Source organism: Vanacampus margaritifer, chromosome 19, assembly GCF_051991255.1.
Source record: "Vanacampus margaritifer isolate UIUO_Vmar chromosome 19, RoL_Vmar_1.0, whole genome shotgun sequence".
Lineage (NCBI taxonomy): Eukaryota > Metazoa > Chordata > Actinopteri > Syngnathiformes > Syngnathidae > Vanacampus > Vanacampus margaritifer.
The window spans coordinates 4,679,732-4,705,794 of NC_135450.1; the positions used below are offsets into that span (position 1 = coordinate 4,679,732).

The window sequence follows — 26,063 nt, forward strand, 5'->3', positions numbered from 1 at the left end:
GATGCTTTTCGTCTTTGAAAAAAATGCTCAAGCGTGAGCTGCTTGCAACCGGTCGCCATTTTCGCTTCCCATCCTCAGCCATTGTCCCCTCTAGCTCCGCCTCACGTCTTCTACTGACGCCTACCCAATCTTGTCAAAAGAGAGTCATCGCTGCCATCTAGGGGCCAAAAATTGTCATTAGGCTAACTCGATCTGCTTGAAACTTTCACCCCGGGTCAAGGCTTTCCTCCACCCATTTCCCAAAAAAAAAAAAATTGGAGAACATCTTTTAACGTCCTTGGCGGCCCTCCGTAGGTTTTTACTAAACGTCATTTAACGTCCTTGGCAGTAAAAGAGTTAAGATCGTCTTTATTTTCACAGCAACATGTGTGCTATTACATAATAGCATCTCATAGTTCAAAAAAATGTTCACTTAAAATTAGGGATGGGCGAGTATTGATACCAGCTCTTGTAACCACCACACGTCACAATAATCGTACGCTTCTACGACGTCACAAACATTGACGACCAAAACGAAAAAGCGCTGCACTCCAAAAACAAAGAGGCGCCAACCCGTGGCACGGTGCCACACTGCGGATTGTTACATAGTGAGTATCCGGTGTGTGTACCAGATGTACTCGGCCTGCAAGATTGAATCAGGGTCCCGCCTTGATCATTTGTCTCCATATAAAACACAAGAGTTACATTTGTATGATTGTTTCAAATGTATATGTTGATGTTTGTGAATAAAAAAGGGGAGGATACTCAAAGCACTATGTCGTTTATGCTTACGCCCCGACATTTCCTGTCTCCTGCCATTACAAGATATGATCGGACTGTAAGATTTAATACTGTACGTATTTCTGCATAAAATTTTGCAAATAACTAAACGAATTCCCAAAGCCACAAAATGGTGCAGCTTTGATCCAGTAGCATGACGTCATCAGCACGCGCGCAAGCCACCCAAGGACCCCGATGCAATCTTGCAGGCCGAACACATCTGGTACCCACACCGATCTTATTTTCAAGGTATCGGTTTATGCGACGGTGGCCCATACCTGCCCTCTTGTGGCCATTTTATGATCAGGAACTAGAAATTAAAAATTAGAAAAATAAAAACTTGCCATTAATTTCAATTTTCAATTTTAAGGAATAATGGTATATTGGGATATGTATGAGTTTGTCATTGTTTATTATTTTTAAGTGATTGGTTGTTGATTTGGGTGTTGTTTTAACACTCACAGTGCAGAAAAAGCTCTATGGGTGGTGCTATTTCAGTGAGAGGAGGGATTGCCGCCCCGGTAGGTGGTGCTAACTTTAGTGTAGCATTGCTAGCTTGCTTCACACTTCGACAATCAAACAAACAAACTCACCAGATAAGCCGACCTCCACGCTTCTTCCTCCAATCTCCTTTTTGCTCTGGCCCTGGTACATGTAGCTCGCCATGTCATACAGCTCCGGGTGCCTGCAAACCTTGACAATCAAGCTATCCTCCATTGCCTATGCTACACGTTCTGCACACAACCGCTTCCTGTGTTTTGTCTGCTTTGTGACGTATTTGGTGACGTGGACTCCGATTGGCTGTCGCTGATGCGATGGCGCCAAAAGTTCAATTCAGAAAACGCAGACAATATGGGCAAAGTAGCGAAATGCTCGTCGGAAACATCCCAAACACGCTGCCCGGCACAGAATTGTGCATTGTGTTTCTAAACTGTGTAGTGTGTGATTTAATCAAACAGTGGACAAGTATATACAACAATATATAATACAATACAATATACAACTGTTTATTTAGTGCATTTGCAGAAAAACACATGGAATGAAACATGCATAGGGATTCCATTAGTTAATTGCACAACACTCATATTACAATAAAGGCTCCTTGAACAGATCATGTGGAATCACTTTTGTGAACAAACTTTCAGTGACTGCCCAAACAACAAATGAGAATGGTAAAAGTCCTTAAAGTGCACACTCAGGACCCAATATTCTCTTTTTCTTTTGGACACTTAGCAACAATAGTTCAGTTAATTCCAGTAATATATTTTGAATTTTTATCTTCGAACTATGTACTGTAGTGGAACTTCCGTTTACAATGATTCACTCCAATTTAATAGCCAATCAAATCTATTGTCAACAAGCTGCGCTAGAGGGTGACGTCAGTCGCTGCCGCCGTCGCAACTGCTTGTCGCCTACCGTGTGTTGAGACCTGGCGACGAGGTACGTATTTCGCTGTCACTTGTCGCCTCTTGTGTGCGGAGCCCTTTAGTGTTGTTGCACCCCAAGAGTACCAGGTTTGAGTCCAGAGGTGGCAAGTCCAGGTCCAGAAAGAGATTAATACCAACTAAAGGAATGAAAATAGCACTTAGTGGTTAAAAGTAACAAAACTGTGAGAAATAACACCAAAAAATGAAAGGAAATAATACTTTTAAGTGTTAAGAAATAAAGTGGCATCGAACTAGTAGAAAACTTTCTCGAAACTATGCATGATGTCATAAAAAAAAAAGGGGAAAAAAAGCTTGCGCTCTGATTGGACAAAGTATCTGCCTTACATATGATAAAAATGGAGGGGTTGAAACACATTGCCCACAGAGTGAGGACAACACGGATGCACTTGCTAACTTGGTAACCTTCTTCGTTTTCATGAATGTTGAACTCTGCTTTCAGTTTACTTGATTATTAATGAAATGTTTATTCACAGAAATGCAGAAGAATGGAATCAGAGCTGTCCAAAGTTAGTAATTACATACACCCCTGCTATGTATTAGATAATACAACTTACATATTTACAAGTAATCCTTCAATTATATGTGTTGCATTATATGTTTTTCTTAGTTTATTATCTTTTTGTACAATATGCGGAAACCTCCTTGTAATAATTGCTATTATATATTTCAAACAGCTCCACATCCCTACTAACTATCTCATTCTGTCTTTAGCTGTGGCTGATCTGCTTGTGGGAATTTTGGTTTTTCCTTTTAGCATGGCCTTCACTGTATTCTCCTGTTGGCATCATGAAGGCCTGTTATGTAAAATACGAGGCAGTTTTGATGTCACGCTGAGCACAGCTTCAATTTTGAACCTCTGTTGTATTTCCATTGACAGATATTACGCAGTGTGCCAGCCTCTGACCTACAGAAGTAAAATACATTCTCATGTGATTGGCATTATGATTTTGGTAAGCTGGGGTGTTTCTGCACTAATAGGAATTGGAATTACAGGAGCAGGATTTAATCAAGGGAAATGTGAAGAACAATGCCTAATCGATGCACTAATTTCGACCACTCTGGCATGCATATTTTCCTTTTATGTACCAGTTATCATAATGCTTAGTATCTACTTTAGGATTTTCCTTGTGGCACAGAGACAAGTACGCAACATCCAGATTACGAATCAGAGTACAACTGTCAATAAAATGGAGAGAAAAGCGACCAAAACTCTGGCAACTGTTATGGGAGTTTTTATTTTATGTTGGACACCATACTTCATTTGTATCATCTTTCAGCCTTTAACATTTGATATAATGCCAATCGCTGTGATTGAAACACTAAATTGGCTTACACTTTCAAATTCGATGCTTAATCCATTCATTTATGCTTTCTTTTACAGCTGGTTCAGATCAGCTTTTAGACTCATCATTACTGGAAAAATATTTAAAAACGATTTAACTAACACAAAACTCTTTTGATTATTTTTTTTCTTTGCTTGTTTGGATATTATTGTAATTTTCTGTGAATGTTTAGAAGAGGTTAATTCATGCACTAATTTCCAACCGCTCTGGCGTGTATATTTTCCTTTTATATGCATTTGCTATTAGTCTTGTGCACAGCAAGTCAGGGTACGAAGTCACGATGAACTGTTAGTAAAAATGAAGACAAAAGCTACCAAAACTCTGCCTATCATTATGGAAGTATTTTATAGTTCAACCATATCACCTTTTAGCTGCCCTCAGATGAAGAAACCCTCTGCACCACCATTTTGGTTGATATCAAGTGGTAAAAGAGAGGAAGGGAAGATGGAGAGAGAAGATTGCAGCAGGAGTAAGGAAGCAACGTGGACTGGCTGATGGAATACGTGTGTTATGTAACTGACCAACCGTAAATGTGATTTGTTATGAAATGTGGGCTCTGTGGTTCAACAGGATTAGAATGTCTAATAAATCTTCTTAAGAACCGAAACCTTGCATTTTATTTTATTTTTTTCAATATCTTTGTCATAACCATTTTTGTGTGTGTGTAATGCCATTGCTGTACAGTATATTTTAATTTTGATTCATTTTAATCATATTCCCTAAAGTGCAAATTGAACTCACACTTTGCTGTATGTTTTTTGTTGTATACTGCATGGAGAACCATATCACACATGCAGGCATGCAAGGAGCGATTTGGAGGGAAAAAGTGTGCCTTGCTCAAGAGCATCTTGACTGTTGCCATCCGTTTTGTATATTGTATACGGTTCTGTTTCATCTAACATGACACCATCTTTCCACGTCTCACAGCAAAACCTATATCACATGTAGCTACTATGCAGTGCACCATACTTTTCCCCCCACATTTATTTATTTATATGCCTATTGTAACGCCAATCTTTATAAAAATGCACCTTAAAGTTAACAATGCGCCATTTGTTTTATTTATTTACTTTTTAAGTGTGTTCTTTCTTATTACTGCTCAGGTTTTTCTCTCATTTCCAGTAGTGGCCTCTAGTGTCACTGTAAATTTTATTTGTACAGCATATTTCATATGGCAAGCATAGCTCAATGTGCTTTAAGATAAAAAGCAAGATGGCAATACATAAAAAATGCATATTAAAACAAAGAAACAAACACATAGCAAATATCCAATAATCCAAGTAAAAAATTTCAGCTGTTTCCCTCTTGTCTATTTGCTATTATATTGCTAATATCTGCCCCGCCATATGTTTTACATGTGCATCACCTATTGAGTTTCCTGGTTACAGCGCAATCTTTCTTGTAGCCATGCCATCATCGCCATCTCAGAAATGGGGTGCTGCCATCCTCAGCAATGCAGCCTCGCCTATGTTATTGTCACTTAGTACTTTCCCCAGTTCTTGCCTTAGGCCTCATTTTAGTTTAGAAATAATTAAAATATACTTCCTGTACTGTATTATTGTTAAGACACATTACAAGCGGTATATATACTCGGCTATCAAGATGAGATGTGATAATAAAGCGTTCATATTCTCACGTATGAACAAATTAGTCATGCATATATTCTAGTAATGTGTGAGGAAACCGCGAGTACAAGCAGAACATACAAACTCCACACTACACGAGATGGCTTGAGCTATGAATTTAACCCAAAATCTATCGACTGGGCAGTTGTGCTAATCACTTAGCAGCAATCAAACACCTTGCTGACAGAAACAACTTGACTAATAGCTATAAATTCTCTTTGAAATGTTTTTTCCTGGTCTGCAGCACATTCTAAATATAACATTTAACACGCCACTTTTGCTTGACTGCATTGCACTTCCTACTTCTGACTTGCATTGTTGGGTCTTGGGCGTCACTGTGGAAAATAGCAATCAAGTGAGAAGCTTAAGAAGTGGCAGGGAAACACCTTTAAAGGGAAGTATGACAAACATCACTGCAATAATAAAACATTCCAATGTTCTAAGACCCATGAAAACAAAAAGAAGACGCTCCAATGCAGTGGTTCTCAAAGTTTTTACATTTTATTTTTGAAGCTGCTCATTGTAGAAATTTGATAAAAATGTCTTTATAATAGCCTTTTTATTTGGCCATTTATGACTCAAACATCTTCTAATTAACAACTTGGCTGTTCACAATGGGTACCTCTGTAAGCCTCTGGCCAATAGTTTTCAGACTAGATTTGGGTTCAAATTTCCTGCCCTCTGTCTGTGGTTGCTGCTTGGGCCCTAATTATACTTGATTGATGTCACAATATATCGAATGCTATAGGAAGGTTGGACTTGCAGTAATAACAAGATGTAGCAAGCAAAATAATGTATGCAGATCAAGGTTATTTTAGTTAAGGAAAACGAATGAAAAAAACAAAACTAAAATTCAAAAAACTATTTCGTTAACAAAATAAAATAAAAAGGAAAATGCTAAAACTACATTTTATGTTTTCAAAACTAATTATAATTATATCGGGAAAAAGTCCTTCATTTTAGTCTTTGTTAATTAATTTAATGCATGAGCCTTTTGGGGATGATTCAAAATGTGATTTTACGTATATTTATTTAACCGGAATAAGAACGTGTATCACACAGATGGACATCATCTAGTCCAGTGGTCCTCAACCCTGGTCCTCGGGGACCGGTATCCAGCCTGTTTTCCATGTCTCCCGCAGCCAACACAGGTGATTCATATCATCAGCTAATTAGCAAGCTCTGGAGAAGCCTGATAACGATTCCCACTGATACTGAAACTACCTAAAACTAAACTAAAACTATGCATTTTATTTAAATAACAAAAATTAATAAAAACCAACAGAACCACCCTGAAAACGAATTAAAACTAACAAAATTAAATAAATAAAAACCTAAAAAAATAACTAAAATGAAAATTCCAAAACTATAACAACCCTGATGCAGATGAAGGTAAAATAATCTTGGCTGGATGGTTGTTGTTTTTTTTTATTGTTTTTTTTATGTGTTTCAGTAAGAGGAATCATCTTATGGAACCATTTTAATAAAGAAATCAAGGAATCCAATTCAAAAATTACATTTAAAAGAATTACTAAATCCATCTTGTTAAAGAAATATGAACGAGATTAAGTTTGAACATTATGCCATTGTCATTTTTGTTGCTGCGTGTAATGTCAGCAATAAAATCGTAAATCGAGTACAGATGTGACTATGAGACAAGCTGTTGGTGTTGTTTATGTTGTTTTTTAATTACTTTACCTTGTGATTGAACTAACACTTGTCTTCTTTCTGCTCCTTTTCATTCAACACTGAAGAATATTGATTTATATTGTATTTTCTTTCTTTTACAAATGAATGATAATAAATAAATAAATAAATAATGTACTAAAAGTGGACATTGGCAGGCGGTAAACTGCAAGATTTTCTCTTGCGGATGATGTAGCCAGTTTAATTATTATTCACAAACCACTGGCAAAAAGAGCTTGTTGCAACATCTTATACTCTGCTGCCACCTGCTGGCCGTAACCACTATTGCTTTAAGCAACCTCTTCAGGTCAGAGGCTGCATCAAAGCCTTCTGTATGCTCTAGTATAAAAAACTTTTTTTTTAAACATATAAATACATTTTTGGGACCATGGTAATATTTGAAAAAAGAAAAAAACATTTTTATACGTTTTTGGGAGCAAATGAGTTAATGTCTGCACAGCACAGATCTGTCTGCCTGTGCCTTGATCAAATCCAACAAAATTCCGTTGCATCACCTGCGCTGTTAGATAAACCTGGTTTTACCGAGTTTTTCTTTTGGGGGGGGGGGGGGGGGGGGGCAAACTGGCGACCAAAGTTCATTTTGTTCAAACCATGATGCTATTGACTCTTGGTTCAAGTAAAAACACACATACCGTTTAAAGACTTGCACCAAAGGAGCCACAGCCTATTTTATAATGATTTTTGTATTGAAACTTTATTTAACCAGGAATAGTCTCATTGAAATTCAGAAGAACAAAGAGAGCAACACTTACAGTATGCAAATCACATCAATCAATCTTGTGACATGAAGTTACTAATTAGTTTATTCCGATCCTACAAAATTGAAATGCAACTATTAATTCCAATTTTTGCGTAGCAACAAAAAATAGAAGTAGGTGGCAGTCTGCCATTATGCATCATCTGAATTTGAATCACAGTCTGTTTTGATTATGTTAATGAGATGCACGTTTATAAATAGCAAGATGGCACTGACTATGGGAGGGTGCCACTAATTCAAGAACGATCAGACTGTATACACAAATTGAACAGGTAGGATTATAGAAACAAGTGTAAAAGTGGTTAAGGAAAGGATATTAATTTACTTAAAGGTAATTCTTTGTTAAATGTTATGTTATGTTATGTTATATGGAGTTGTGTTTTGGTTAAATCCCATTTGAATAGAATTATCTGAAATGCTAATACTGTGGATCAGTTTTGCAGAAATCTTGAAGCATGGAATCGGAATGGACCGGCAATGGGACTGATGCCTTACATCCTTGTTATGAGACATACAATTCATCTTTGATATTCACAAGTGACCCTTCCATAATATGTATCTTCATATATTGTGTCCTTACTCTTTTGTCCGTTGTTACAATATGTGGAAATCTTCTTGTGATCATCTCAGTTGTGTACTTCAAACAGCTTCACACGCCGCCTAACTATTTTATTCTGTCGCTATCTTTTGCTGACCTGCTCGTTGGTGTTTTAGTTTTTCCTTTCAGTATGGTCTTTACTGTGACCTCGTGTATTCTTCACGAGAATTTGATCTGTAAAATCAGAGACATCTTTGATGTGTCACTGTGCACATCATCCATTCTGAATTTATGTTGCATTTCCATTGACAGATATTATGCTGTGTGTCAGCCTCTAACATATAGATCAAAAATAACCGATCAAGTAGCTCTGACTATGATTCTCATATGCTGGTTTATTGCCGTTATGATTGCACTTGGTATAATAATAGGAGGATTCAGCCAAGGTACATGTGAGGACATGTGCTCTGTTGCTGTTATTTTGTCACACATTATGGGACCCATTTATAGTTTTTACCAACCCGCAATTATTATGATCTGCATCTACTTGAAGATTTTCTTTGTAGCTCAGAGACAGGTGAGCAGCATCCAGAACTCAAACTCTGTGAGTAAGGTGGAGAGGAAAGCGACCAAAACTCTGGCTATTGTTATGGGAGTGTTTTTATTGTTCATGACACCTTACTTTTTTTGTGTTGTCTTTCAGCCACTCTTCACTCATCCCCTAACAATTCCCGTGATTGAAACATTGAACTGGCTCACATTATCAAATTCAATGCTGAATCCGTTTATTTATGCTTTCTTTTACAACTGGTTCCGGTCTGCTTTTAAAATGATTATAACTGGGAAAATATTTCAAGGTGATTTTGGTGATTCCAATTTGTTTTGATGTTGGTCATGCTTATATTGGAGTATGAGTATGCAACATCATGATGTTAAATTACTGAATTACAGCATAATGTCCACACCTTCACATTTTGTGGCCATTTCTGACCTAATTTTGGGGACTTTTGTTTTACAGTTCAATATTCTCTGAAAATATTTGTGAAATTTTATTTGAAAAATGCACCATCTTTAATATTTAACTAGTAATTAATATTACAAACAGCACATTTAAAGCATACCACATACCATTATTTATTTTCTTAAAATAAATGGATTACTTTTCTGTTTATAGGATGTCATGCTAATAATGTACTGTATTCAATTTTTTTGTTATGAAAAACAACTTGTATGCTTATTGTGTAGCATCTTAATTTCAGGGGGGATGGATGATTAGTGGTCATTTGAAGTGTTATTGTAATCTTTTTTTGGTATTATATGACAATTCCTTCAATAGTTCTATGCTGAGCATACTGAAAGTCATACTCTGAAAATGGTAATTGAAGTAAAAATGAATAAATAAATGACCCAAATGTTAAAGTTGCCTCCCAATTTATTAATCTGGCTTTTTATTAAATCATTACACAGTTGTAATGCTTTTTTTTTATCTTGTAAAATTTCGTTACTAAGTCTTACATTTACCCACTTATTACCAATCACTGAAAAGAAGAGTTAAATAACATAATACAATTTGTATCCTTATTAATTTTACAACCTAAGAAATTATTGAAACATACTGTACTGTATGAGATTGTGTATCATCATATTATGGGAAATTCCATGGCATGGTAATATGTTAAGTCAAAATTGAGGCAACTTGAATATTCTTGTTTGTTGAACATGTTTACCTTTAATCTAAAAAGCTTAGGCCTGAGTTTATTGCCGTTATGATTGCACTTGGGCTCAGGATTTTGAACCTTTTTCCTCAGGTTGCCTCGATCCAACCTTTGTGGATTATTTAAAAATACTGCAAACAAGATCATTCAAATGCTAGGTTTTAAAAACATATTTTTCATGGTATGCAAAACGAATGAAAAATAGAGAGCATTTTACAAGTTGCAGATTTTCTTTTGTTTGTTTGTGTTCACGTGTGTGTGTGTGCGTGTGTGTGTGTGTGTGTGTGTGTGTGTGTGCGTGCGTGCGTGCGTGCGTGCGTGCGTGAGTGGGTGTGTTTGAAACAATAAATCTTTTTTTGTTCCTGCTTCATACCTTTACCTTCTAAACTTGCCTTAAAATAGCCATTGAATTATAAGAAATTACATTACTCCATGGTTACCATTGCATTTAACTATTTTGTGTAATCCTTAACAAGTATAGCACCTATGTAGTTTGTATTTAGACATTTAAAAACAATTTCATGTAAGATAGGCCAAGCAATGTAATGAATGAGTAAAGAAGTTAAAAAAAGAAAAAGAAAAAAAAAAGGGGGGGGGTAGCACTAATAATAGGTCTGTGTTGTTATCTATACTTATGATAAATAAATAAATAAATACATCCGGATCAGCGGTTATTTGAAATGGCAAAAGACGTAATTGGGCACTTTGCACACAACAGCTGAACCTGCAGATGCTAACCTGTACGAAGCTAGCCTCCCACCACAAGTAACGCGCGCGGGCTGATCGGCCGTGGATGGCGCAGCGGGACAGCAAAAAAAAAAAAAAAAAAAACGGGAGACCAACAAAAGGATTGGGAGTCAACGGATTCACTTTATTAAGAAAGAAAAACAAAGGGCTCGGCCCCACCACGCGTTACAATAGCCGTAGCTTCCACGGTATAAAAAAAAATACATTCACCGCCAAAAACGAAGAAGTGCTACACACAAAAACAAAGAAGCGCCACCCCGTGGCGCGGTGCCGCACTACCGATTGTTACAGTCACAACAAATGTGGGGGAAATATAATCTGTTTAGTTCGTTTTTGCTGCTACAGTTTGATAGATATTACATAGTTGAATTTAATAACTGACCAACAAGAGTAGCATAAAACACACACAATCCTTGTGGAACATTTAGAAATAATTTGAATTTAATGTATTGTTTTTTTCCCCCATTGAGACTATAAAGGAATACAGTCCTAATCTAATGTAAATCTTGTGTTTCACTTTTTTAGTCCGACTCGATTAGCACAACTCCAATAAAATAAAATAATAAAATACATATTCCACTCAATTATCAAAATGAAATTTGGAGTTCACGTTTGTGATACCTTTTTAAAATTAAAAATGTTCACAAAATGGTTGTGTATGAGGGAGTGACTGTTGTGTGGGCGTCTCATGAAAAATGTATTACTTGTTGCAGCCAATTGGTCAGCTGGAGGTTTAATTAAACATAAAAGAGGTGTTAAAATACAAAGAAGCTACAACTGGTCGCTGTGTAGCTTCCAGAGTATCATGTGAGAATTGCATGACAAGATTGAATAACAATAGGCATTCATATTTTTTGCTGTTTTGGATTTCTCAACAACATTGAAATTTTCGTGTCTCCCCCCCACCTCCTAGAACCATGACCATTGCCAACAGGACTGATATCAATGATGTACATCCTTGTTATCAAATAGAAAATGCATCTTATGCGCTGACAAGTAGCCCTTCTTTATTATGTGTGTCATTGTATATGTTCCTTGCATTGTTGTCTGTTGTCACAATATGTGGAAACCTTTTTGTAATAATGACCATCCTTTATTTCAAACAGCTCCGAAATCCTACCAACTATCTCATTGTCTCTCTGGCTGTGGCTGATCTTCTTGTGGGTCTTATAGTCTTCCCCCTCAGCATGGCCTTCTCCCTGAGCTCATGTATCTACCATGAGGACCTGTTTTGCAAAATAAGAAGCAGTTTTGACATATCGCTAAGCACGTGCTCTATTTTGAACCTCTGCTGCATTTCCATTGACAGATATTACGCAGTGTGTCAGCCTCTGACATACAAGGCTAAAATGAATCATTGTGTTGTTGTGATCATGATATTGATCAATTGGGGGGTTTCTGCTCTAATTGCAATTGGGGTCATGATTGCTGGATTACAGAGCGAAGATTGCAAAGAAAGGTGTTTAATTGATGTTCTCATGGAAAACACTATTGGGCCTATTTTATCTTTCTATTTACCAGTTGTCATCATGCTCTGTATCTACCTGAAGATTTTGATTGTCGCATTGCGACACGCACGCAGCATTCACAGCAAAACTAAGCCTGGACTGACTGTCAGTAAGATTGAGAGAAAAGCCACCAAAACTCTAGCAAGTGTACTTGGAATTTTTCTGATCTGTTGGACTCCTTTTTTTCTTTGTGTAACATTTCTGCCTTTAAGCAACGATTTAGTGCCAGTTCCAGTAATTGAAATTCTGAACTGGCTGACGTTATCCAACTCAATGCTCAATCCATTCATCTATGCCTTTTTTTACAGCTGGTTTAGGTGTGGCTTCAAGATGATCATATCGGGAAAAATATTCCTGGGTGATTATGCTAATTCAGCATTATTTTGATATTGTTTTGTTTGATTTTTGCACATTACTACATTTAACTGAAATTGCAGTGAGAGGACTTGAGTAGATAAATCACTGTCAATCACCTTTGTTAAGTTAATTACTCGTTTTTGGCTCTGAAGGGTTGTTACATTTGTACTTAACTTCAACTCAACATTAGCAGGAATGGCATGCTGCTGTGTTGTTTGCATTAAAATGTGAATTTTAATGCCCCCCCCCCTCAATGTTTCTACTGCTATTAAAGAATGTTGTTTATGAACAATTTCATTGTCTCATTTGTGAATCTGTTGTAACCCTTTATACAGACTGAGTTTTGATGCATTTTAGTCAACTAGCAATAAAGCTGTACCAGTACCATAAGTAGGTTTGACAATATTGTGATAATAATAATAATAATGTTGCAGATATTGTCTTATGTGGTCTCATTGTTTTTCCCTTTATCACATGGCAGAGAGGAGTGTTTTGTAGAGGCGGATGCATCTGATACTCAATATACAGACCCTTTTGTAAAAAAAATTAAATATCCTCGAAAAATTGAATAATTTCCAGAAATCCATTCAAAAAAAATTATGTGCACAGATTATATATTCAGGGCCCACAATTTAAATTATGTCAAGTATTTATTTGTTTATTCATACATAATTTGGACTTCCAGCTCATAAACTCCACGATAATAGGATTTTAATTTTTTTAATTGAATACTGTGCAGAAATCACCATGTATACTTCCGAATGTTTTGCATGGGGAAAGAAAGGATGAATAGATGGTATTTTCAAAACGATATGTCAATCTTTAGCAGTTTGTTGGGAATCTCTTTGCCTTAATAACTGCCTCGATGTGCCGTTGCATTGCCTGCGGTTAAAAATAAATAAATAAATAAATACTTGAAATCACCTAAATTGTGGGCCCTGAATCTATAATCTTTGAAAGTTTGACTTTTTTAATAGAATTATAGAAATTATTCAACTTTCCCAGGATATTCAATTTTTTTGAAAAGGGTCTGTATATGAATTTATTATATTCTTATGAACAATAAAATATCCTTATCAATCTGTTTCGCAGCACCAGGGTTGAAGAACTTTAGTCTACAATATGTATAATATTCATTGAAATGTAATATCTCTTTGACGCAATGAATTAGAAGTGCAACCATTAATGTACTTTATTTATCCATTCAACTAATCTGTTGATCATTTTGAGCCACTTGAACTTAAAATGGTCCAAATCCTTTTATTTCAGCCTCGTGACTGTAAATGTTTTCAGATTTCTCTAGTCCTCCTGAAAGTGGACTGATTATCTTTGTGTTTAGTCAAACTAAGACATTTATCTTTTTCCCCAATTTTCCAAACATTAACTGAATCATAATAAATTATTTGGAAAAACGAATAGTCACTTGTAGAATGAATAACGTGAAATTGATATTGAAACAGACTCAGAAGTGCATATCAAACAAGCAACCCTTCACATTGACGAGTATCCAAGTTGCTCTCAAATTCTACAAGAGCCGCGTTTCCACCACAGGACGTTCGGGGATTTTCACAGGAACCGTTTGTGGCTGTGTCTCCACTGCGGAGTACGACCCATTTCGCAACGTCACGAGTTTCGATCGACACGTAAACGCCGTGCGACGGTTTCTCCCGTGACGTCACCCAAGCACCGTGCGACGAAAATCTCAACGAGGAAAGAGAAAATCTTGTGGCGGTTGCCGTTTTTCTCTGCTTTTTATTTTATGTACTTGCCGTGGATGTATGGTTTGAGTGAGAGGAGACGGCGTAATGAAGAATTTGAAAAGGCTGACTCGCAAGACACGAGTTTCGATCGACACTTAATCTCCTTGCGACGGTTTCTATGACGTCACAAAAATCAACAACAACTAGGAAAGTGAAAAACTTGCGGCGGTTGTCGTTTTTTTCAGCTTTTTTATGTACTTGGCATGGATGGATGGTTGGTTTGTAGTGTAGTTTGGAGTGAGAGGAGACGGCGTCTACATGAAGAACGTATGGAACAAAAATAGGCAAAGGATTATTAAGAGAATTGTTTTTGTGGAAGAGACTTAAACCGAAAATGCCTCATCGTCGCGCATGAAGGTAAGATAATTTTTTATACTAAATAATTTTTAGGCAATCAGCATGAAAGCCCGAGTTTATCGGGCCGGCGGAGTACCTACCCTCGAGTAGAACCTCCGCTTTCCCCCGTAAATTCCTGTAAATGTGGCCCGGTTGGGAAGGCTCCTGCAGTGGAGACACGCACATACAGGGCTGGCCCCGTAAATTTACCCTGAAGTTCCTGCGGTGGAAAACGCGGCTAAGGTTGGTAATACAAGTTGTCCAACATAAATTCCTCTCATGTGATATTGCTTATTTTTTTGTTTACTTGTTTTTGTTTAATCATTGAATAATACCAAACAAGCAACAATGATCAACCAGACTACACACATACTCATTCACTTCAACCGAGACCCTGGTTCACTCATCCATTCACATCTAAAAACAAATACCGGTATGTTGGACTTGTGAATGGTAGTCGGACAGACGAAAGATAAGATGGTAGCACCCATGTCTTCTTCGGCTCAGTTTGATCAAACTTGGACTAAACATGGCATCAAAACCAGTAGAAACTGTAACTACACCACAGCAGAATTTCACTAAACCTATATATGACTGCTAGTTTGTTTAAAGGTTTCAAGTCTGTAAAAACTGAAGCACTGATGGCTACGACGGCCCACAGGCAAAACCATTTCATATACAGTATCACTATATATGCAATTCTAATCACTCTTACGGGAGCATCAATTGTTCACCAAAATTCAATAGTCACGTTTCAGTCTGTATCTCCCATGAGGTATACCATATAATTAATTTTCAAAGAAACCGAGAATGGTTGTCCAAGTCCATACCATGTTTACTTCAATTGTGTTCAATATGACTTAAAAGACATCAAGTAAATAAATATATTTTCAATAATATGTTCTATAAGTGGCCACAGCTGTGTGCTGTGTGGTAATAAAGTGTTGTCACAAGCCAACTCCATTTGATCTTATATTGGACATGGCATGACTGCCAAGTGCAGATCATTCAACGTCGGCTACTAGGTTTGTACCATTGGTGGGTGAAGCGAGGTACGTGGCAGTATGTTTTTCTATGTACAGTATATGTACAATTTTGATTGGAAATGTAACATGAACTTAGTTGTGATTTTGATATGAAGCACATTTTTTATGTATTTTAGTTTTGCGGTCATCGATAAGCCGAAGAACTAAAGATTTGCACCAGTAAAACTCAACGCTGTTTTTCTTGACACGAAGGGCTGCAACATGTTCTATGTGAGCCCACTACTACATGGCATTTTGTTTTTTTTGTTTTTTTTTGTTTTTGTGGAATATGAATTAAGAATTGAATGAATGAATTAACGGCTCACCTGTTTTCTGAGTTTGGTCACGTTACACAAACTGACTGCAGGTATAAATTGAGCAAAATTTGTCATTATCATTTATTATAGTTGTTGTTTGCTGTTCTGCACTACATTATACTGAGAGATTATTCACTTTCATTTCGCTAAATGATATTTTTCCTCCAAAATATTTTTGGGGTGATATATTTGTCCCATTCCGACAGCTCAAGTATTACTGGGAGGAAGTTTGATAATAATCAAAATAAAACTGAGCCCTGTGTTTCATACCTAATAAAGATTGGATTTTCCAATGTGGGATACAATATTAAGATCATCTTTATTTTCACAGCAACATGTGTGCTATTACATAATAGCATCTTATAGTTCAGAAAAATGTTCACTTAAAATTAGGGATGGGCGAGTATTGATACCAGCTCTTGTAACCACCACACGTCACAATAATCGTACGCTTCTACGGCGTCACAAACATTGACGACCAAAACGAAAAAGCGCTGCACATGCACACCAAAAACAAAGAGCCGCCAACCCGTGGCACGGTGCCACACTGCGGATTGTTACATAGTGAGTATCCGGTGTGTGTACCAGATGTACTCGGCCTGCAAGATTGAATCAGGGTCCCGCCTTGATCATTTGTCTCCATATAAAACACATTTACATTTGTATGATTGTTTCAAATGTATATGTTAATGTTTGTGAATAAAAAAGGGGAGGATACTCAAAGCACTATGTCATTTATGCTTACGCCCCGACATTTCCTGTCTGCTGCCATTACCAGATATGATCGGACTGTAAGATTTAATACTGTACGTATTTCTGCATAAAACATGTCATTTTTTTTCTTTCCAAATAACTAAAAGAATTCCCAAAGCCACAAAATGGTGCAGCTTTGATCCTGTAGCGTGACGTCATCAGCACGCGCGCAAGCCACCGAAGGACCCCGATGCAATCTTGCAGGCCGAACACATCTGGTACCCACACGATCTTATTTTCAAGGTATCGGTTTATGCGACGGTGGCCCATACCAGCCCTCTTGTGGCCATTTTATGATCAGGAACTAGAAATTACAAATTAGAAAAATAAAAACTTGCCATTAATTTCATGTAATTTTAAGGAATAATGGTATATTGGGATATGTATGAGTCTGTCATTGTTTATTATTTTAAGTGACTGGTTGTTGATTTGGGTGTTGTTTTAACACTCACAGTCCAGAAAAAGCTCTATGGGAGGTGCTATTTCAGTGAGGGGAGGGATTGCCGCTCCGGTAGGTGGTGCTAACTTTAGTGTAGCATTGCTAGCTTCACACTTCGACAATTAAACAAACAAACTCACCAGATAAGCCGACCTCCACGCTTCTTTCTCCAATCTCCTTTTTGCTCTGGTCCTGGTACATGTAGCTCGCCATGTCATACAGCTCCGGGTGCCCGCAAACCTTGACAATCAAGCTATCCTCCATTGCCTATGCTACATGTTCTGCACACAACCGCTTCCTGTGTTTTGTCTGCTTTGTGACGTATTTGGTGACGTGGACTCCGATTGGCTGTCGCTGATGCGCCAATGCCGACGAAATGGGTGAAGTAGCGAAATAGTCGTCGGAAACATCCCAAACACGCTGCCCGGCACAGCATCGCGCATTGTGTTTCTAAACTGTGTAGTGTGTGATTTAATCAAACAGTGGACAAGTATATACAACAATATATAATACAATACAATATACAACTGTGTTTATTTAGTGCATTTGCAGAAAAACACCTGGAATGAAACATGCATAGGGATTCCATTAGTTAATTGCACAACACTCATATTACAATAAAGGCTCCTTGAACAGATCATGTAGAATCACTTTTGTGAACAAACTTTCAGTGATTGCCCAAACAACAAATGAGAATGGTAAAAGTCCTTAAAGTCCACACTCAGGACCAATATTCTCTTTTTCTTTTGTACAGGACACTTAGCAACAAAAGTTCAGTTAATTCCAGTAATATATTTTGAATTTTTAGCTTCAAACTATGTAGTGGAACTTCCGTTTACAATGATTCCCTCCAATTTAATAGCCAATCATATCTATTGTCAACAAGCTGTAGAGGGTGACATCAGTCGCTGCCGCCGTCGCAACTGCTTGTCGCCTCCCGTGTGTTGAGACCTGGCGACGAGGTACGTATTTCGCCGTCGTTTGTCGCCTCCCGTGTGTCGAGTTTGACATGGGATGCAACGAGGTACGTATTTCGCTGTCACTTGTCGCCTCTTGTGTGCGGAGCCCTTTAGTGTTGTTACACCCCAAGAGCTAGGTACTAGGTTTGAGTCCAGAGGTGACAAGTCCAGGTCTAGAAAGTAAAAACCCTGCCACAGTTTGGCTTTAGCCCTTATCGCTAACTGTTTCAGTTTTTGTGCTATCTATCTAGCACCCATGGTGCTCGTTTTCCTGCTAGGGAGCTAGCTAGCTAGCACCAGGGGCTAAAGCCAAACTGTGGCAGGGTTTTTACTTTCTGGACCTGGATTTGCCTCCTCTGTTCGAGTCTCACTGTCACCATTTGGGTTGGAAAATAAAAACTTGTCAAGAAGTAATGCTAAAACTGTAAGAAATTAATACCAACTAAAGGAATGAAAATAACACTTAGTGGTTAAAAGTAACAAAACTGTGAGAAATAACACCAAAAAATGAAAGGAAATAATACTTTTAAGTGTTAAGAAATAAAAAATAAAGTGGCATCGAACTAGTAGAAAACTTTCTCGAAACTGTGCATGATGTCATAAAAAAAGGGGGGGGGGGGGGAAGCTTGCACTCTGATTGGACAAAGTATCTGTCTTACATATGATAAAAATGGAGGGGTTGAAACACATTGCCCACAGAGTGAGGACAACACGGATACACTTGCTAACTGGGTAACCTTCTTTGTTTTCATGAATGTTGAACTCTGCTTTTCAGTTTACTTGATTATTAATGAAATGTTTATTCACAGAAATGCAGAAGAATGGAATCAGAGCTGTCCAACGTTATTAATTACATACATCCCTGCTATGTATTAGATAATACAACTTACATATTTACAAGTAATCCTTCAACTATATGTGTTGCATTATATGTTTTTCTTAGTTTATTATCTTTTTGTACAATATGCGGAAACCTCCTTGTAATAATTGCTATTATATATTTCAAACAGCTCCACATCCCTACTAACTATCTCATTCTGTCTTTAGCTGTGGCTGATCTGCTTGTGGGAATTTTGGTTTTTCCTTTTAGCATGGCCTTCACTGTATTCTCCTGTTGGCATCACGAAGGCCTGTTATGTAAAATACGAGGCAGTTTTGATGTCACGCTGAGCACAGCTTCAATTTTGAACCTCTGTTGTATTTCCATTGACAGATATTACGCAGTGTGCCAGCCTCTGACCTACAGAAGTAAAATACATTCTCATGTGATTGGCATTATGATTTTGGTAAGCTGGGGTGTTTCTGCACTAATAGGAATTGGAATTACAGTAGCAGGATTTAATCAAGGGAAATGTGAAGAACAATGCCTAATCGATGCACTAATTTCGACCACTCTGGCATGCATATTTTCCTTTTATGTACCAGTTATCATAATGCTTAGTATCTACTTTAGGATTTTCCTTGTGGCACAGAGACAAGTACGCAACATCCAGATTACGAATCAGAGTACAACTGTCAATAAAATGGAGAGAAAAGCGACCAAAACTCTGGCAACTGTTATGGGAGTTTTTATTTTATGTTGGACACCATACTTCATTTGTATCATCTTTCAGCCTTTAACATTTGATATAATGCCAATCGCTGTGATTGAAACACTAAATTGGCTTACACTTTCAAATTCGATGCTTAATCCATTCATTTATGCTTTCTTTTACAGCTGGTTCAGATCAGCTTTTAGACTCATCATTACTGGAAAAATATTTCAGAACAATTTAACTAACACAAAACTCTTTTGATATTATTTTTTCTTTGCTTGTTTGGATATTATTGTAATTTTCTGTGAATGATTAGAAGAGGTTAATTCATGCACTAATTTTCAACCACTCTGGCGTGTATATTTTCCTTTTATATGCATTTGCTATTAGTCTTGTGCACAGCAAGTCAGGGTACGAAGTCACGATGAACTGTTAGTAAAAATGAAGACAAAAGCTACCAAAACTCTGCCCATCATTATGGAAGTATTTTATAGTTCAACCATATCACCTTTTAGCTGCCCTCAGATGAAGAAACCCTCTGCACCACCATTTTGGTTGATATCAAGTGGTAAAAGAGAGGAAGGAAAGATGGAGAGAGAAGATTGCAGCAGGAGTAAGGAAGCAACGTGGACTGGCTGATGGAATACGTGTGTTATGTAACTGACCAACTGTAAATGTGATTTGTTATCAAATGTGGGCTCTGTGGTTCAACAGGATTAGAATGTCTAATAAATCTTAAGAACCGAAACCTTGCATTTTTTTTTATATCTTTGTCATAACCGTTTTTTGTGTGTGTAATGCCATTGCTGTACAGTATATTTTAATTTTGATTCATTTTAATCATATTCCCTCAAGTGCAAATTGAACTCACACTTTGCTGTATGTTTTTTGTTGTACACAGCATGGAGAACCATATCACACATGCAGGCATGCAAGGAGCGATTTGGAGGGAAAAAGTGTGCCTTGCTCAAGAGCATCTTGACTGTTGCCATCCGTTTTGTATATTGTATACAGTTCTGTTTCATCTGACATGACACCATCTTTCCACGTCTCACAACAAAACCTATATCACACGTAGCTACTATGCAGTGCACCATACTTTTTCCCCCACATTTATTTATTTATATGCCTATTGTAACGCCAATCTTTATAAAAATGCACCTTAAAGTTAACAATGCGCTATTTGTTTTATTTATTTACTTTTTAAGTGTGTTCTTTCTTATTACTGCTCAGGTTTTTCTCTCATTTCCAGTAGTGGCCTCTAGTGTCACTGTAAATTTTATTTGTACAGCATATTTCATATGGCAAGCATAGCTCAATGTGCTTTAAGATAAAAAGCAAGATGGCAATACATAAAAAATGCATATTAAAACAAAGAAACAAACAAATATCCAATAATCCAAGTAAAACATTTCAGCTGTTTCCCTCGTGTCTATTTGCTATTATATTGGTACTATCTGCCCCGCCATATGTTTTACATGTGCATCACCTATTGAGTTTCCTGGTTACAGCGCAATCTTTCTTGTAGCCATGCCATCATCGCCATCTCAGCAATGGGGTGCTGCCATCCTCAGCAATCCAGCCTCACCTGTTATTGTCACTTAGTAATTTCCCCAGTTTTTGCCTTAGGCCTCATTTTAGTTTAGAAATAATTAAAAGATACTTCCTGTACTGTATTATTGTTAAAACACATTACAAGCGGCATATACAGTATACTCGGCTATCAAGATGAGATGAGATAATAAAGCGTTCATATTCTCACGTATGAACAAATTAGTCATGCATATATTCTAGTAATGTGTGAGGAAACCGCGAGTACAAGCAGAACATACAAACTCCACACTACACGAGATGGCTTGAGCTATGAATTTAACCCAGAATCTATCGACTGGGCAGTTGTGCTAATCACTTAGCAGCAATCAATCACCTTGCTGCCAGAAACAACTTGACTAATCTCTATGAATTTTCTTTAAAATGTTTTTTTCCTGGTCTGCAGCACATTCTAAATATAACATTTAACACGCCACTTTTGCTTGACTGCATTGCACTTCCTACTTCTGACTTGCATTGTTGGGTCTTGGGCGTCACTGTGGAAAATAGCAATCAAGTGAGAAGCTTAAGAAGTGGCAGGGAAACACCTTTAAAGGGAAGTATGACAAACATCACTGCAATAATAAAACACTCCAATGTTCTAAGACCCATGAAAACAAAAAGAAGACGCCCCAATGCAGTGGTTCTCAAAGTTTTTACATTTTACTTTTGAAGCTGCTCATTGTAGAAATTTGCTCAAAATATCTTTATAATAGCCTTTTTATTTGGCCATTTATGACTCAAACATCTTCTAATTAACAACTTGGCTGTTCACAATGGGTACCTCTGTAAGCCTCTGGCCAATAGTTTTCAGACTAGATTTGGGTTCAAATTTCCTGCCCTCTGTCTGTGGTTGCTGCTTGGGCCCTAATTATACTTGATTGATATCACAATATATCGAATGCTATAGGAAGGTTGGACTTGCAGTAATCACAAGATGTAGCAAGCAAAATAATGTATGCAGATCAAGGTTATTTTAGTTAACGAAAACGAATGAAAAAAACAAAACTAAAATTCAAAAAACTATTTTGTTAACAAAATAAAATAAAAAGGAAAATGCTAAAACTACATTTTATGTTTTCAAAACTAATTATAATTATATCGAAAAAGTCCTTCATTTTAGTCTTTGTTAATTAATTTAATGCATGAGCCTTTTGGGGATGATTTAAAATGTCATTTTACGTATATTTATTTAACCGGAATAAGAACGTGTATCACACAGAAGTGACATCATCTAGCCAATAGAAAAGCACCACCAGATGAAGTCGCTCGGTAAGAAATGAGTTACTTTTTTCATTTTAGAATGGTGTTTATTAAATATTACGCACAAAATAAATAGAAATAAACGAAAGCTGATACTGAAACTAACTAAAACTAAACTAAAACTATGCATTTTATTTAAATAACAAAAAATAATAAAAACTAACAGAACCACCCTGAAAACTAATTAAAACTAACTAAATTAAATAAATAAAAACTCAAAATGAAATAAAAAAAATAACTAAAATGAAAATTCCAAAACTATAACAACCCTGATGCAGATGAAGGTAAAATAATCTTGGCTGGATGGTTGTTGTTTTTTTTATTGGTTTTTTTAATGTTTTTCAGTAAGAGGAATCATCTTATGGAACCATTTTAATAAATAAATCAAGGAATCCAATTCAAAAATTACATTTAAAAGAATGACTAAATCCATCTTGTTAAAGATATATGAACGAGATTAAGTTTGAACATTATGCCATTGTCATTTTTGTTGCTGCGTGTAATGTCAGCAATAAAATAGTAAATCGAGTACAGATGTGACTGTGAGACAAGCTGTTGGTGTTGTTTATGTTGATGTTTTTTAATTACTTTACCTTGTGATTGAACTAACACTTGTCTTCTTTCTGCTCCTTTTCATTCAGCACTAAAGAATATTGATTTATATTGTATTTTCTTTCTTTTACAAATGAATGATAATAAATAAATAAATAAATAAATAATGTACTAAAAGTGGACATTGGCAGGCGGTAAACTGCAAGATTTTCCCTTGCGGATGATGTAGCCAGTTTAATTATTATTCACAAACCACTGGCAAAAAGAGCTTGTTGCAACATCTTATACTCTGCTGCCACCTGCTGGCCGTAACCACTATTGCTTTAAGCGACTTCTTCAGGTCAGAGGCTGCATCAAAGCCTTCTGTATGCTCTAGTATAAAAAACTTTTTTTTTTAAACATATAAATTCATTTTTGGGACCATGGCAATATTTGAAAAAAGAAAAAAACATTTTTATACGTTTTTGGGAGCAAATGAGTTAATGTCTGCAGAGCACAGATCTGTCTGCCTGTGTCTTGATCAAATCCAACAAAATTCCGTTGCACCACCTGCGCTATTAGATAGACCTGGTTTTACCGAGTTTTTTTTTTTTTGGTGGGGGGGGGGGGGGTCAAACTGGCGACCAAAGTTCATTTTGTTCAAACCATGATGCTATTGACTCTTGGTTCAAGTAAAAACACACATACTGTTTAAAGACTTGCACCAAAGGAGCCACAGCCTATTTTATAATGATTTTTGTATTGAAACTTTATTTAACCAGGAATAGTCTCATTGAAATTCAGAAGAACAAACAGAGCACTTACAGTATGCAAATCACATCAATCATACCTGTGACATGAAATTACTAAATTGTTTATTCTGATCCTACAAAATGGAAATGCAACTATTAATTCCATTTTTTGCATAGCAACAAAACATAGAAGTAGGTGGCAGTCTGCCATTATGCATCATCTGAATTTGAATCACAGTCTGTTTTGATTATGTTAATGAGATGCACGTTTATAAATAGCAAGATGGCACTGACTATGGGAGGGTGCCACTAATTCAAGAACGATTAGACTGTATACACAAATTGAACAGGTAGGATTATAGAAACAAGTGTAAAAGTGGTTAAGGAAACGATATTAATTTACTTAAAGGTAATTCTTTGTTAAATGAATAATACAATAATAATTATTTGTTAAATGTTATGTTATGTTATATAGAGTTGTGTTTTGGTTAAATCCCATTTGAATAGAATTATCTGAAATGCTAATACTGTGGATCAGTTTTGCAGAAATCTTGAAGCATGGAATCGGAATGGACCGGCAATGGGACTGATGCTTTACATCCTTGTTATGAGTCATACAATTCATCTTTGATATTCACAAGTGACCCTTCCATAATATGTATCTTCATATATTGTGTCCTTGCTTTTTTGTCCATTGTTACAATATGTGGAAATCTTCTTGTGATCATCTCAGTTGTGTACTTCAAACAGCTTCACACGCCGCCTAACTATTTTATTCTGTCGCTATCTTTCGCTGACCTGCTCGTTGGTGTTTTAGTTTTTCCTTTCAGTATGGTCTTTACTGTGACCTCGTGTATTCTTCACGAGAATTTGATCTGTAAAATCAGAGACATCTTTGATGTGTCACTGTGCACATCATCCATTCTGAATTTATGTTGCATTTCCATTGACAGATATTATGCTGTGTGTCAGCCTCTAAAATATAGATCAAAAATAACCGATCAAGTAGCTCTGACTATGATTCTCATATGCTGGTTTATTGCCGTTATGATTGCACTTGGTATAATAATAGGAGGATTCAGCCAAGGTACATGTGAGGACATATGCTCTGTTGCTGTTATTTTGTCACACATTATGGGACCCATTTTTGGTTTTTACCAACCCGCAATTATTATGAGCTGCATCTACTTGAAGATTTTCTTTGTAGCTCAGAGACAGGTGAGCAGCATCCAGAACTCAAACTCTGTGAGTAAGGTGGAGAGGAAAGCGACCAAAACTCTGGCTATTGTTATGGGAGTGTTTTTATTGTTCATGACACCTTACTTTTTTTGTGTTGTCTTTCAGCCACTCTTCACTCATCCCCTAACAATTCCCGTGATTGAAACATTGAACTGGCTCACATTATCAAATTCAATGCTGAATCCGTTTATTTATGCTTTCTTTTACAACTGGTTCCGGTCTGCTTTTAAAATGATTATAACTGGGAAAATATTTCAAGGTGATTTTGGTGATTCCAATTTGTTTTGATGTTGGTCATGCTTATATTGGAGTATGAGTATGCAACATCATGATGTTAAATTACTGAATTACAGCATAATGTCCACACCTTCACATTTTGTGGCCATTTCTGACCTAATTTTGGGGACTTTTGTTTTACAGTTCAATATTCTCTGAAAATATTTGTGAAATTTTATTTGAAAAATGCACCATCTTTAATATTTAACTAGTAAGTAATATTACAAACAGCACATTTAAAGCATACCACATACCATTATTTATATTCTTAAAATCAATGGATTACTTTTCTGTTTATAGGATGTCATGCTAATAATGTACTGTATTCAAATTTTTTGTTATGAAAAACAACTTGTATGCTTATTGTGTAGCATCTTAATTTCTATGACAATTCCTTCAATAGTTCTATGCTGAGCATAGTGAAAGTCATACTCTGAAAATGGTAATTGAAGTAAAAATGAATGAATAAATGACCCAAATGTTAAAGTTGCCTCCCAATTTATTAATCTGGCTTTTTATTAAATCATTACACAGTTGTAATGCTTTTTTTTTAATCTTGTAAAATTTTGTTACTAAGTCTTACATTTACCCACTTATTACCAATCACTGAAAAGAAGAGTTAAATAATATAATAAAATTTGTATCCTTATAAATTTTACAACCTAAGAAATTATTGAAACATACTGTACTGTATGAGATTGTGTATCATCATATTATGGTAAATTCAATGGCATGGTAATATGTAAAGTCAGAATTGAGGCAACTTGAATATTCTTGTTTGTTG

At 36.4% G+C, this 26,063-nt stretch overlaps 5 protein-coding genes and 1 long non-coding RNA gene across 6 annotated transcripts; 5 read left to right on the plus strand and 1 right to left on the minus strand.

Moving 5' to 3' along the window:
* Positions 1-1,740: 1,740 nt before the first annotated feature.
* Positions 1,741-17,442, minus strand: LOC144039650 (uncharacterized). The gene is made up of 2 exons (XR_013289506.1): positions 17,275-17,442; positions 1,741-2,323 (listed from the first exon to the last, which is right to left on the minus strand). It is a non-coding gene; the product is annotated as an uncharacterized LOC144039650 (long non-coding RNA).
* LOC144039556 (trace amine-associated receptor 1-like) lies at positions 2,693-3,667 on the plus strand. Its single transcript, XM_077552993.1, has one exon. It carries the CDS (start codon positions 2,693-2,695, stop codon positions 3,665-3,667), a length of 975 nt encoding a protein of 324 aa, XP_077409119.1.
* Positions 8,095-9,063, plus strand: LOC144039573 (trace amine-associated receptor 1-like). Its single transcript, XM_077553069.1, has one exon. The coding sequence runs from the start codon at positions 8,095-8,097 to the stop codon at positions 9,061-9,063; it is 969 nt and encodes a 322-aa protein (XP_077409195.1).
* Positions 11,557-12,534, plus strand: LOC144039541 (trace amine-associated receptor 1-like). The gene has a single exon (XM_077552975.1). The coding sequence runs from the start codon at positions 11,557-11,559 to the stop codon at positions 12,532-12,534; it is 978 nt and encodes a 325-aa protein (XP_077409101.1).
* Positions 17,443-18,806: 1,364 nt separating the features above from the next.
* On the plus strand, positions 18,807-20,229 carry LOC144039563 (trace amine-associated receptor 1-like). The gene has a single exon (XM_077553003.1). The coding sequence runs from the start codon at positions 18,915-18,917 to the stop codon at positions 19,887-19,889; it is 975 nt and encodes a 324-aa protein (XP_077409129.1). The 5' UTR covers positions 18,807-18,914; the 3' UTR covers positions 19,890-20,229.
* Positions 20,230-24,322: 4,093 nt separating this feature from the next.
* LOC144039578 (trace amine-associated receptor 1-like) lies at positions 24,323-25,291 on the plus strand. The gene has a single exon (XM_077553072.1). It carries the CDS (start codon positions 24,323-24,325, stop codon positions 25,289-25,291), a length of 969 nt encoding a protein of 322 aa, XP_077409198.1.
* The last annotated feature ends 772 nt before the right edge of the window (positions 25,292-26,063 follow it).

Bases quoted from the DNA above. Each gene is read 5' to 3' on its own strand.
- LOC144039556 (XM_077552993.1), top strand. From the start codon at position 2,693: ATGGAATCAGAGCTGTCCAAAGTTAGTAATTACATACACCCCTGCTAT.
- LOC144039573 (XM_077553069.1), top strand. From the start codon at position 8,095: ATGGAATCGGAATGGACCGGCAATGGGACTGATGCCTTACATCCTTGT.
- LOC144039578 (XM_077553072.1), top strand. From the start codon at position 24,323: ATGGAATCGGAATGGACCGGCAATGGGACTGATGCTTTACATCCTTGT.
- LOC144039541 (XM_077552975.1), top strand. From the start codon at position 11,557: ATGACCATTGCCAACAGGACTGATATCAATGATGTACATCCTTGTTAT.
- LOC144039563 (XM_077553003.1), top strand. From the start codon at position 18,915: ATGGAATCAGAGCTGTCCAACGTTATTAATTACATACATCCCTGCTAT.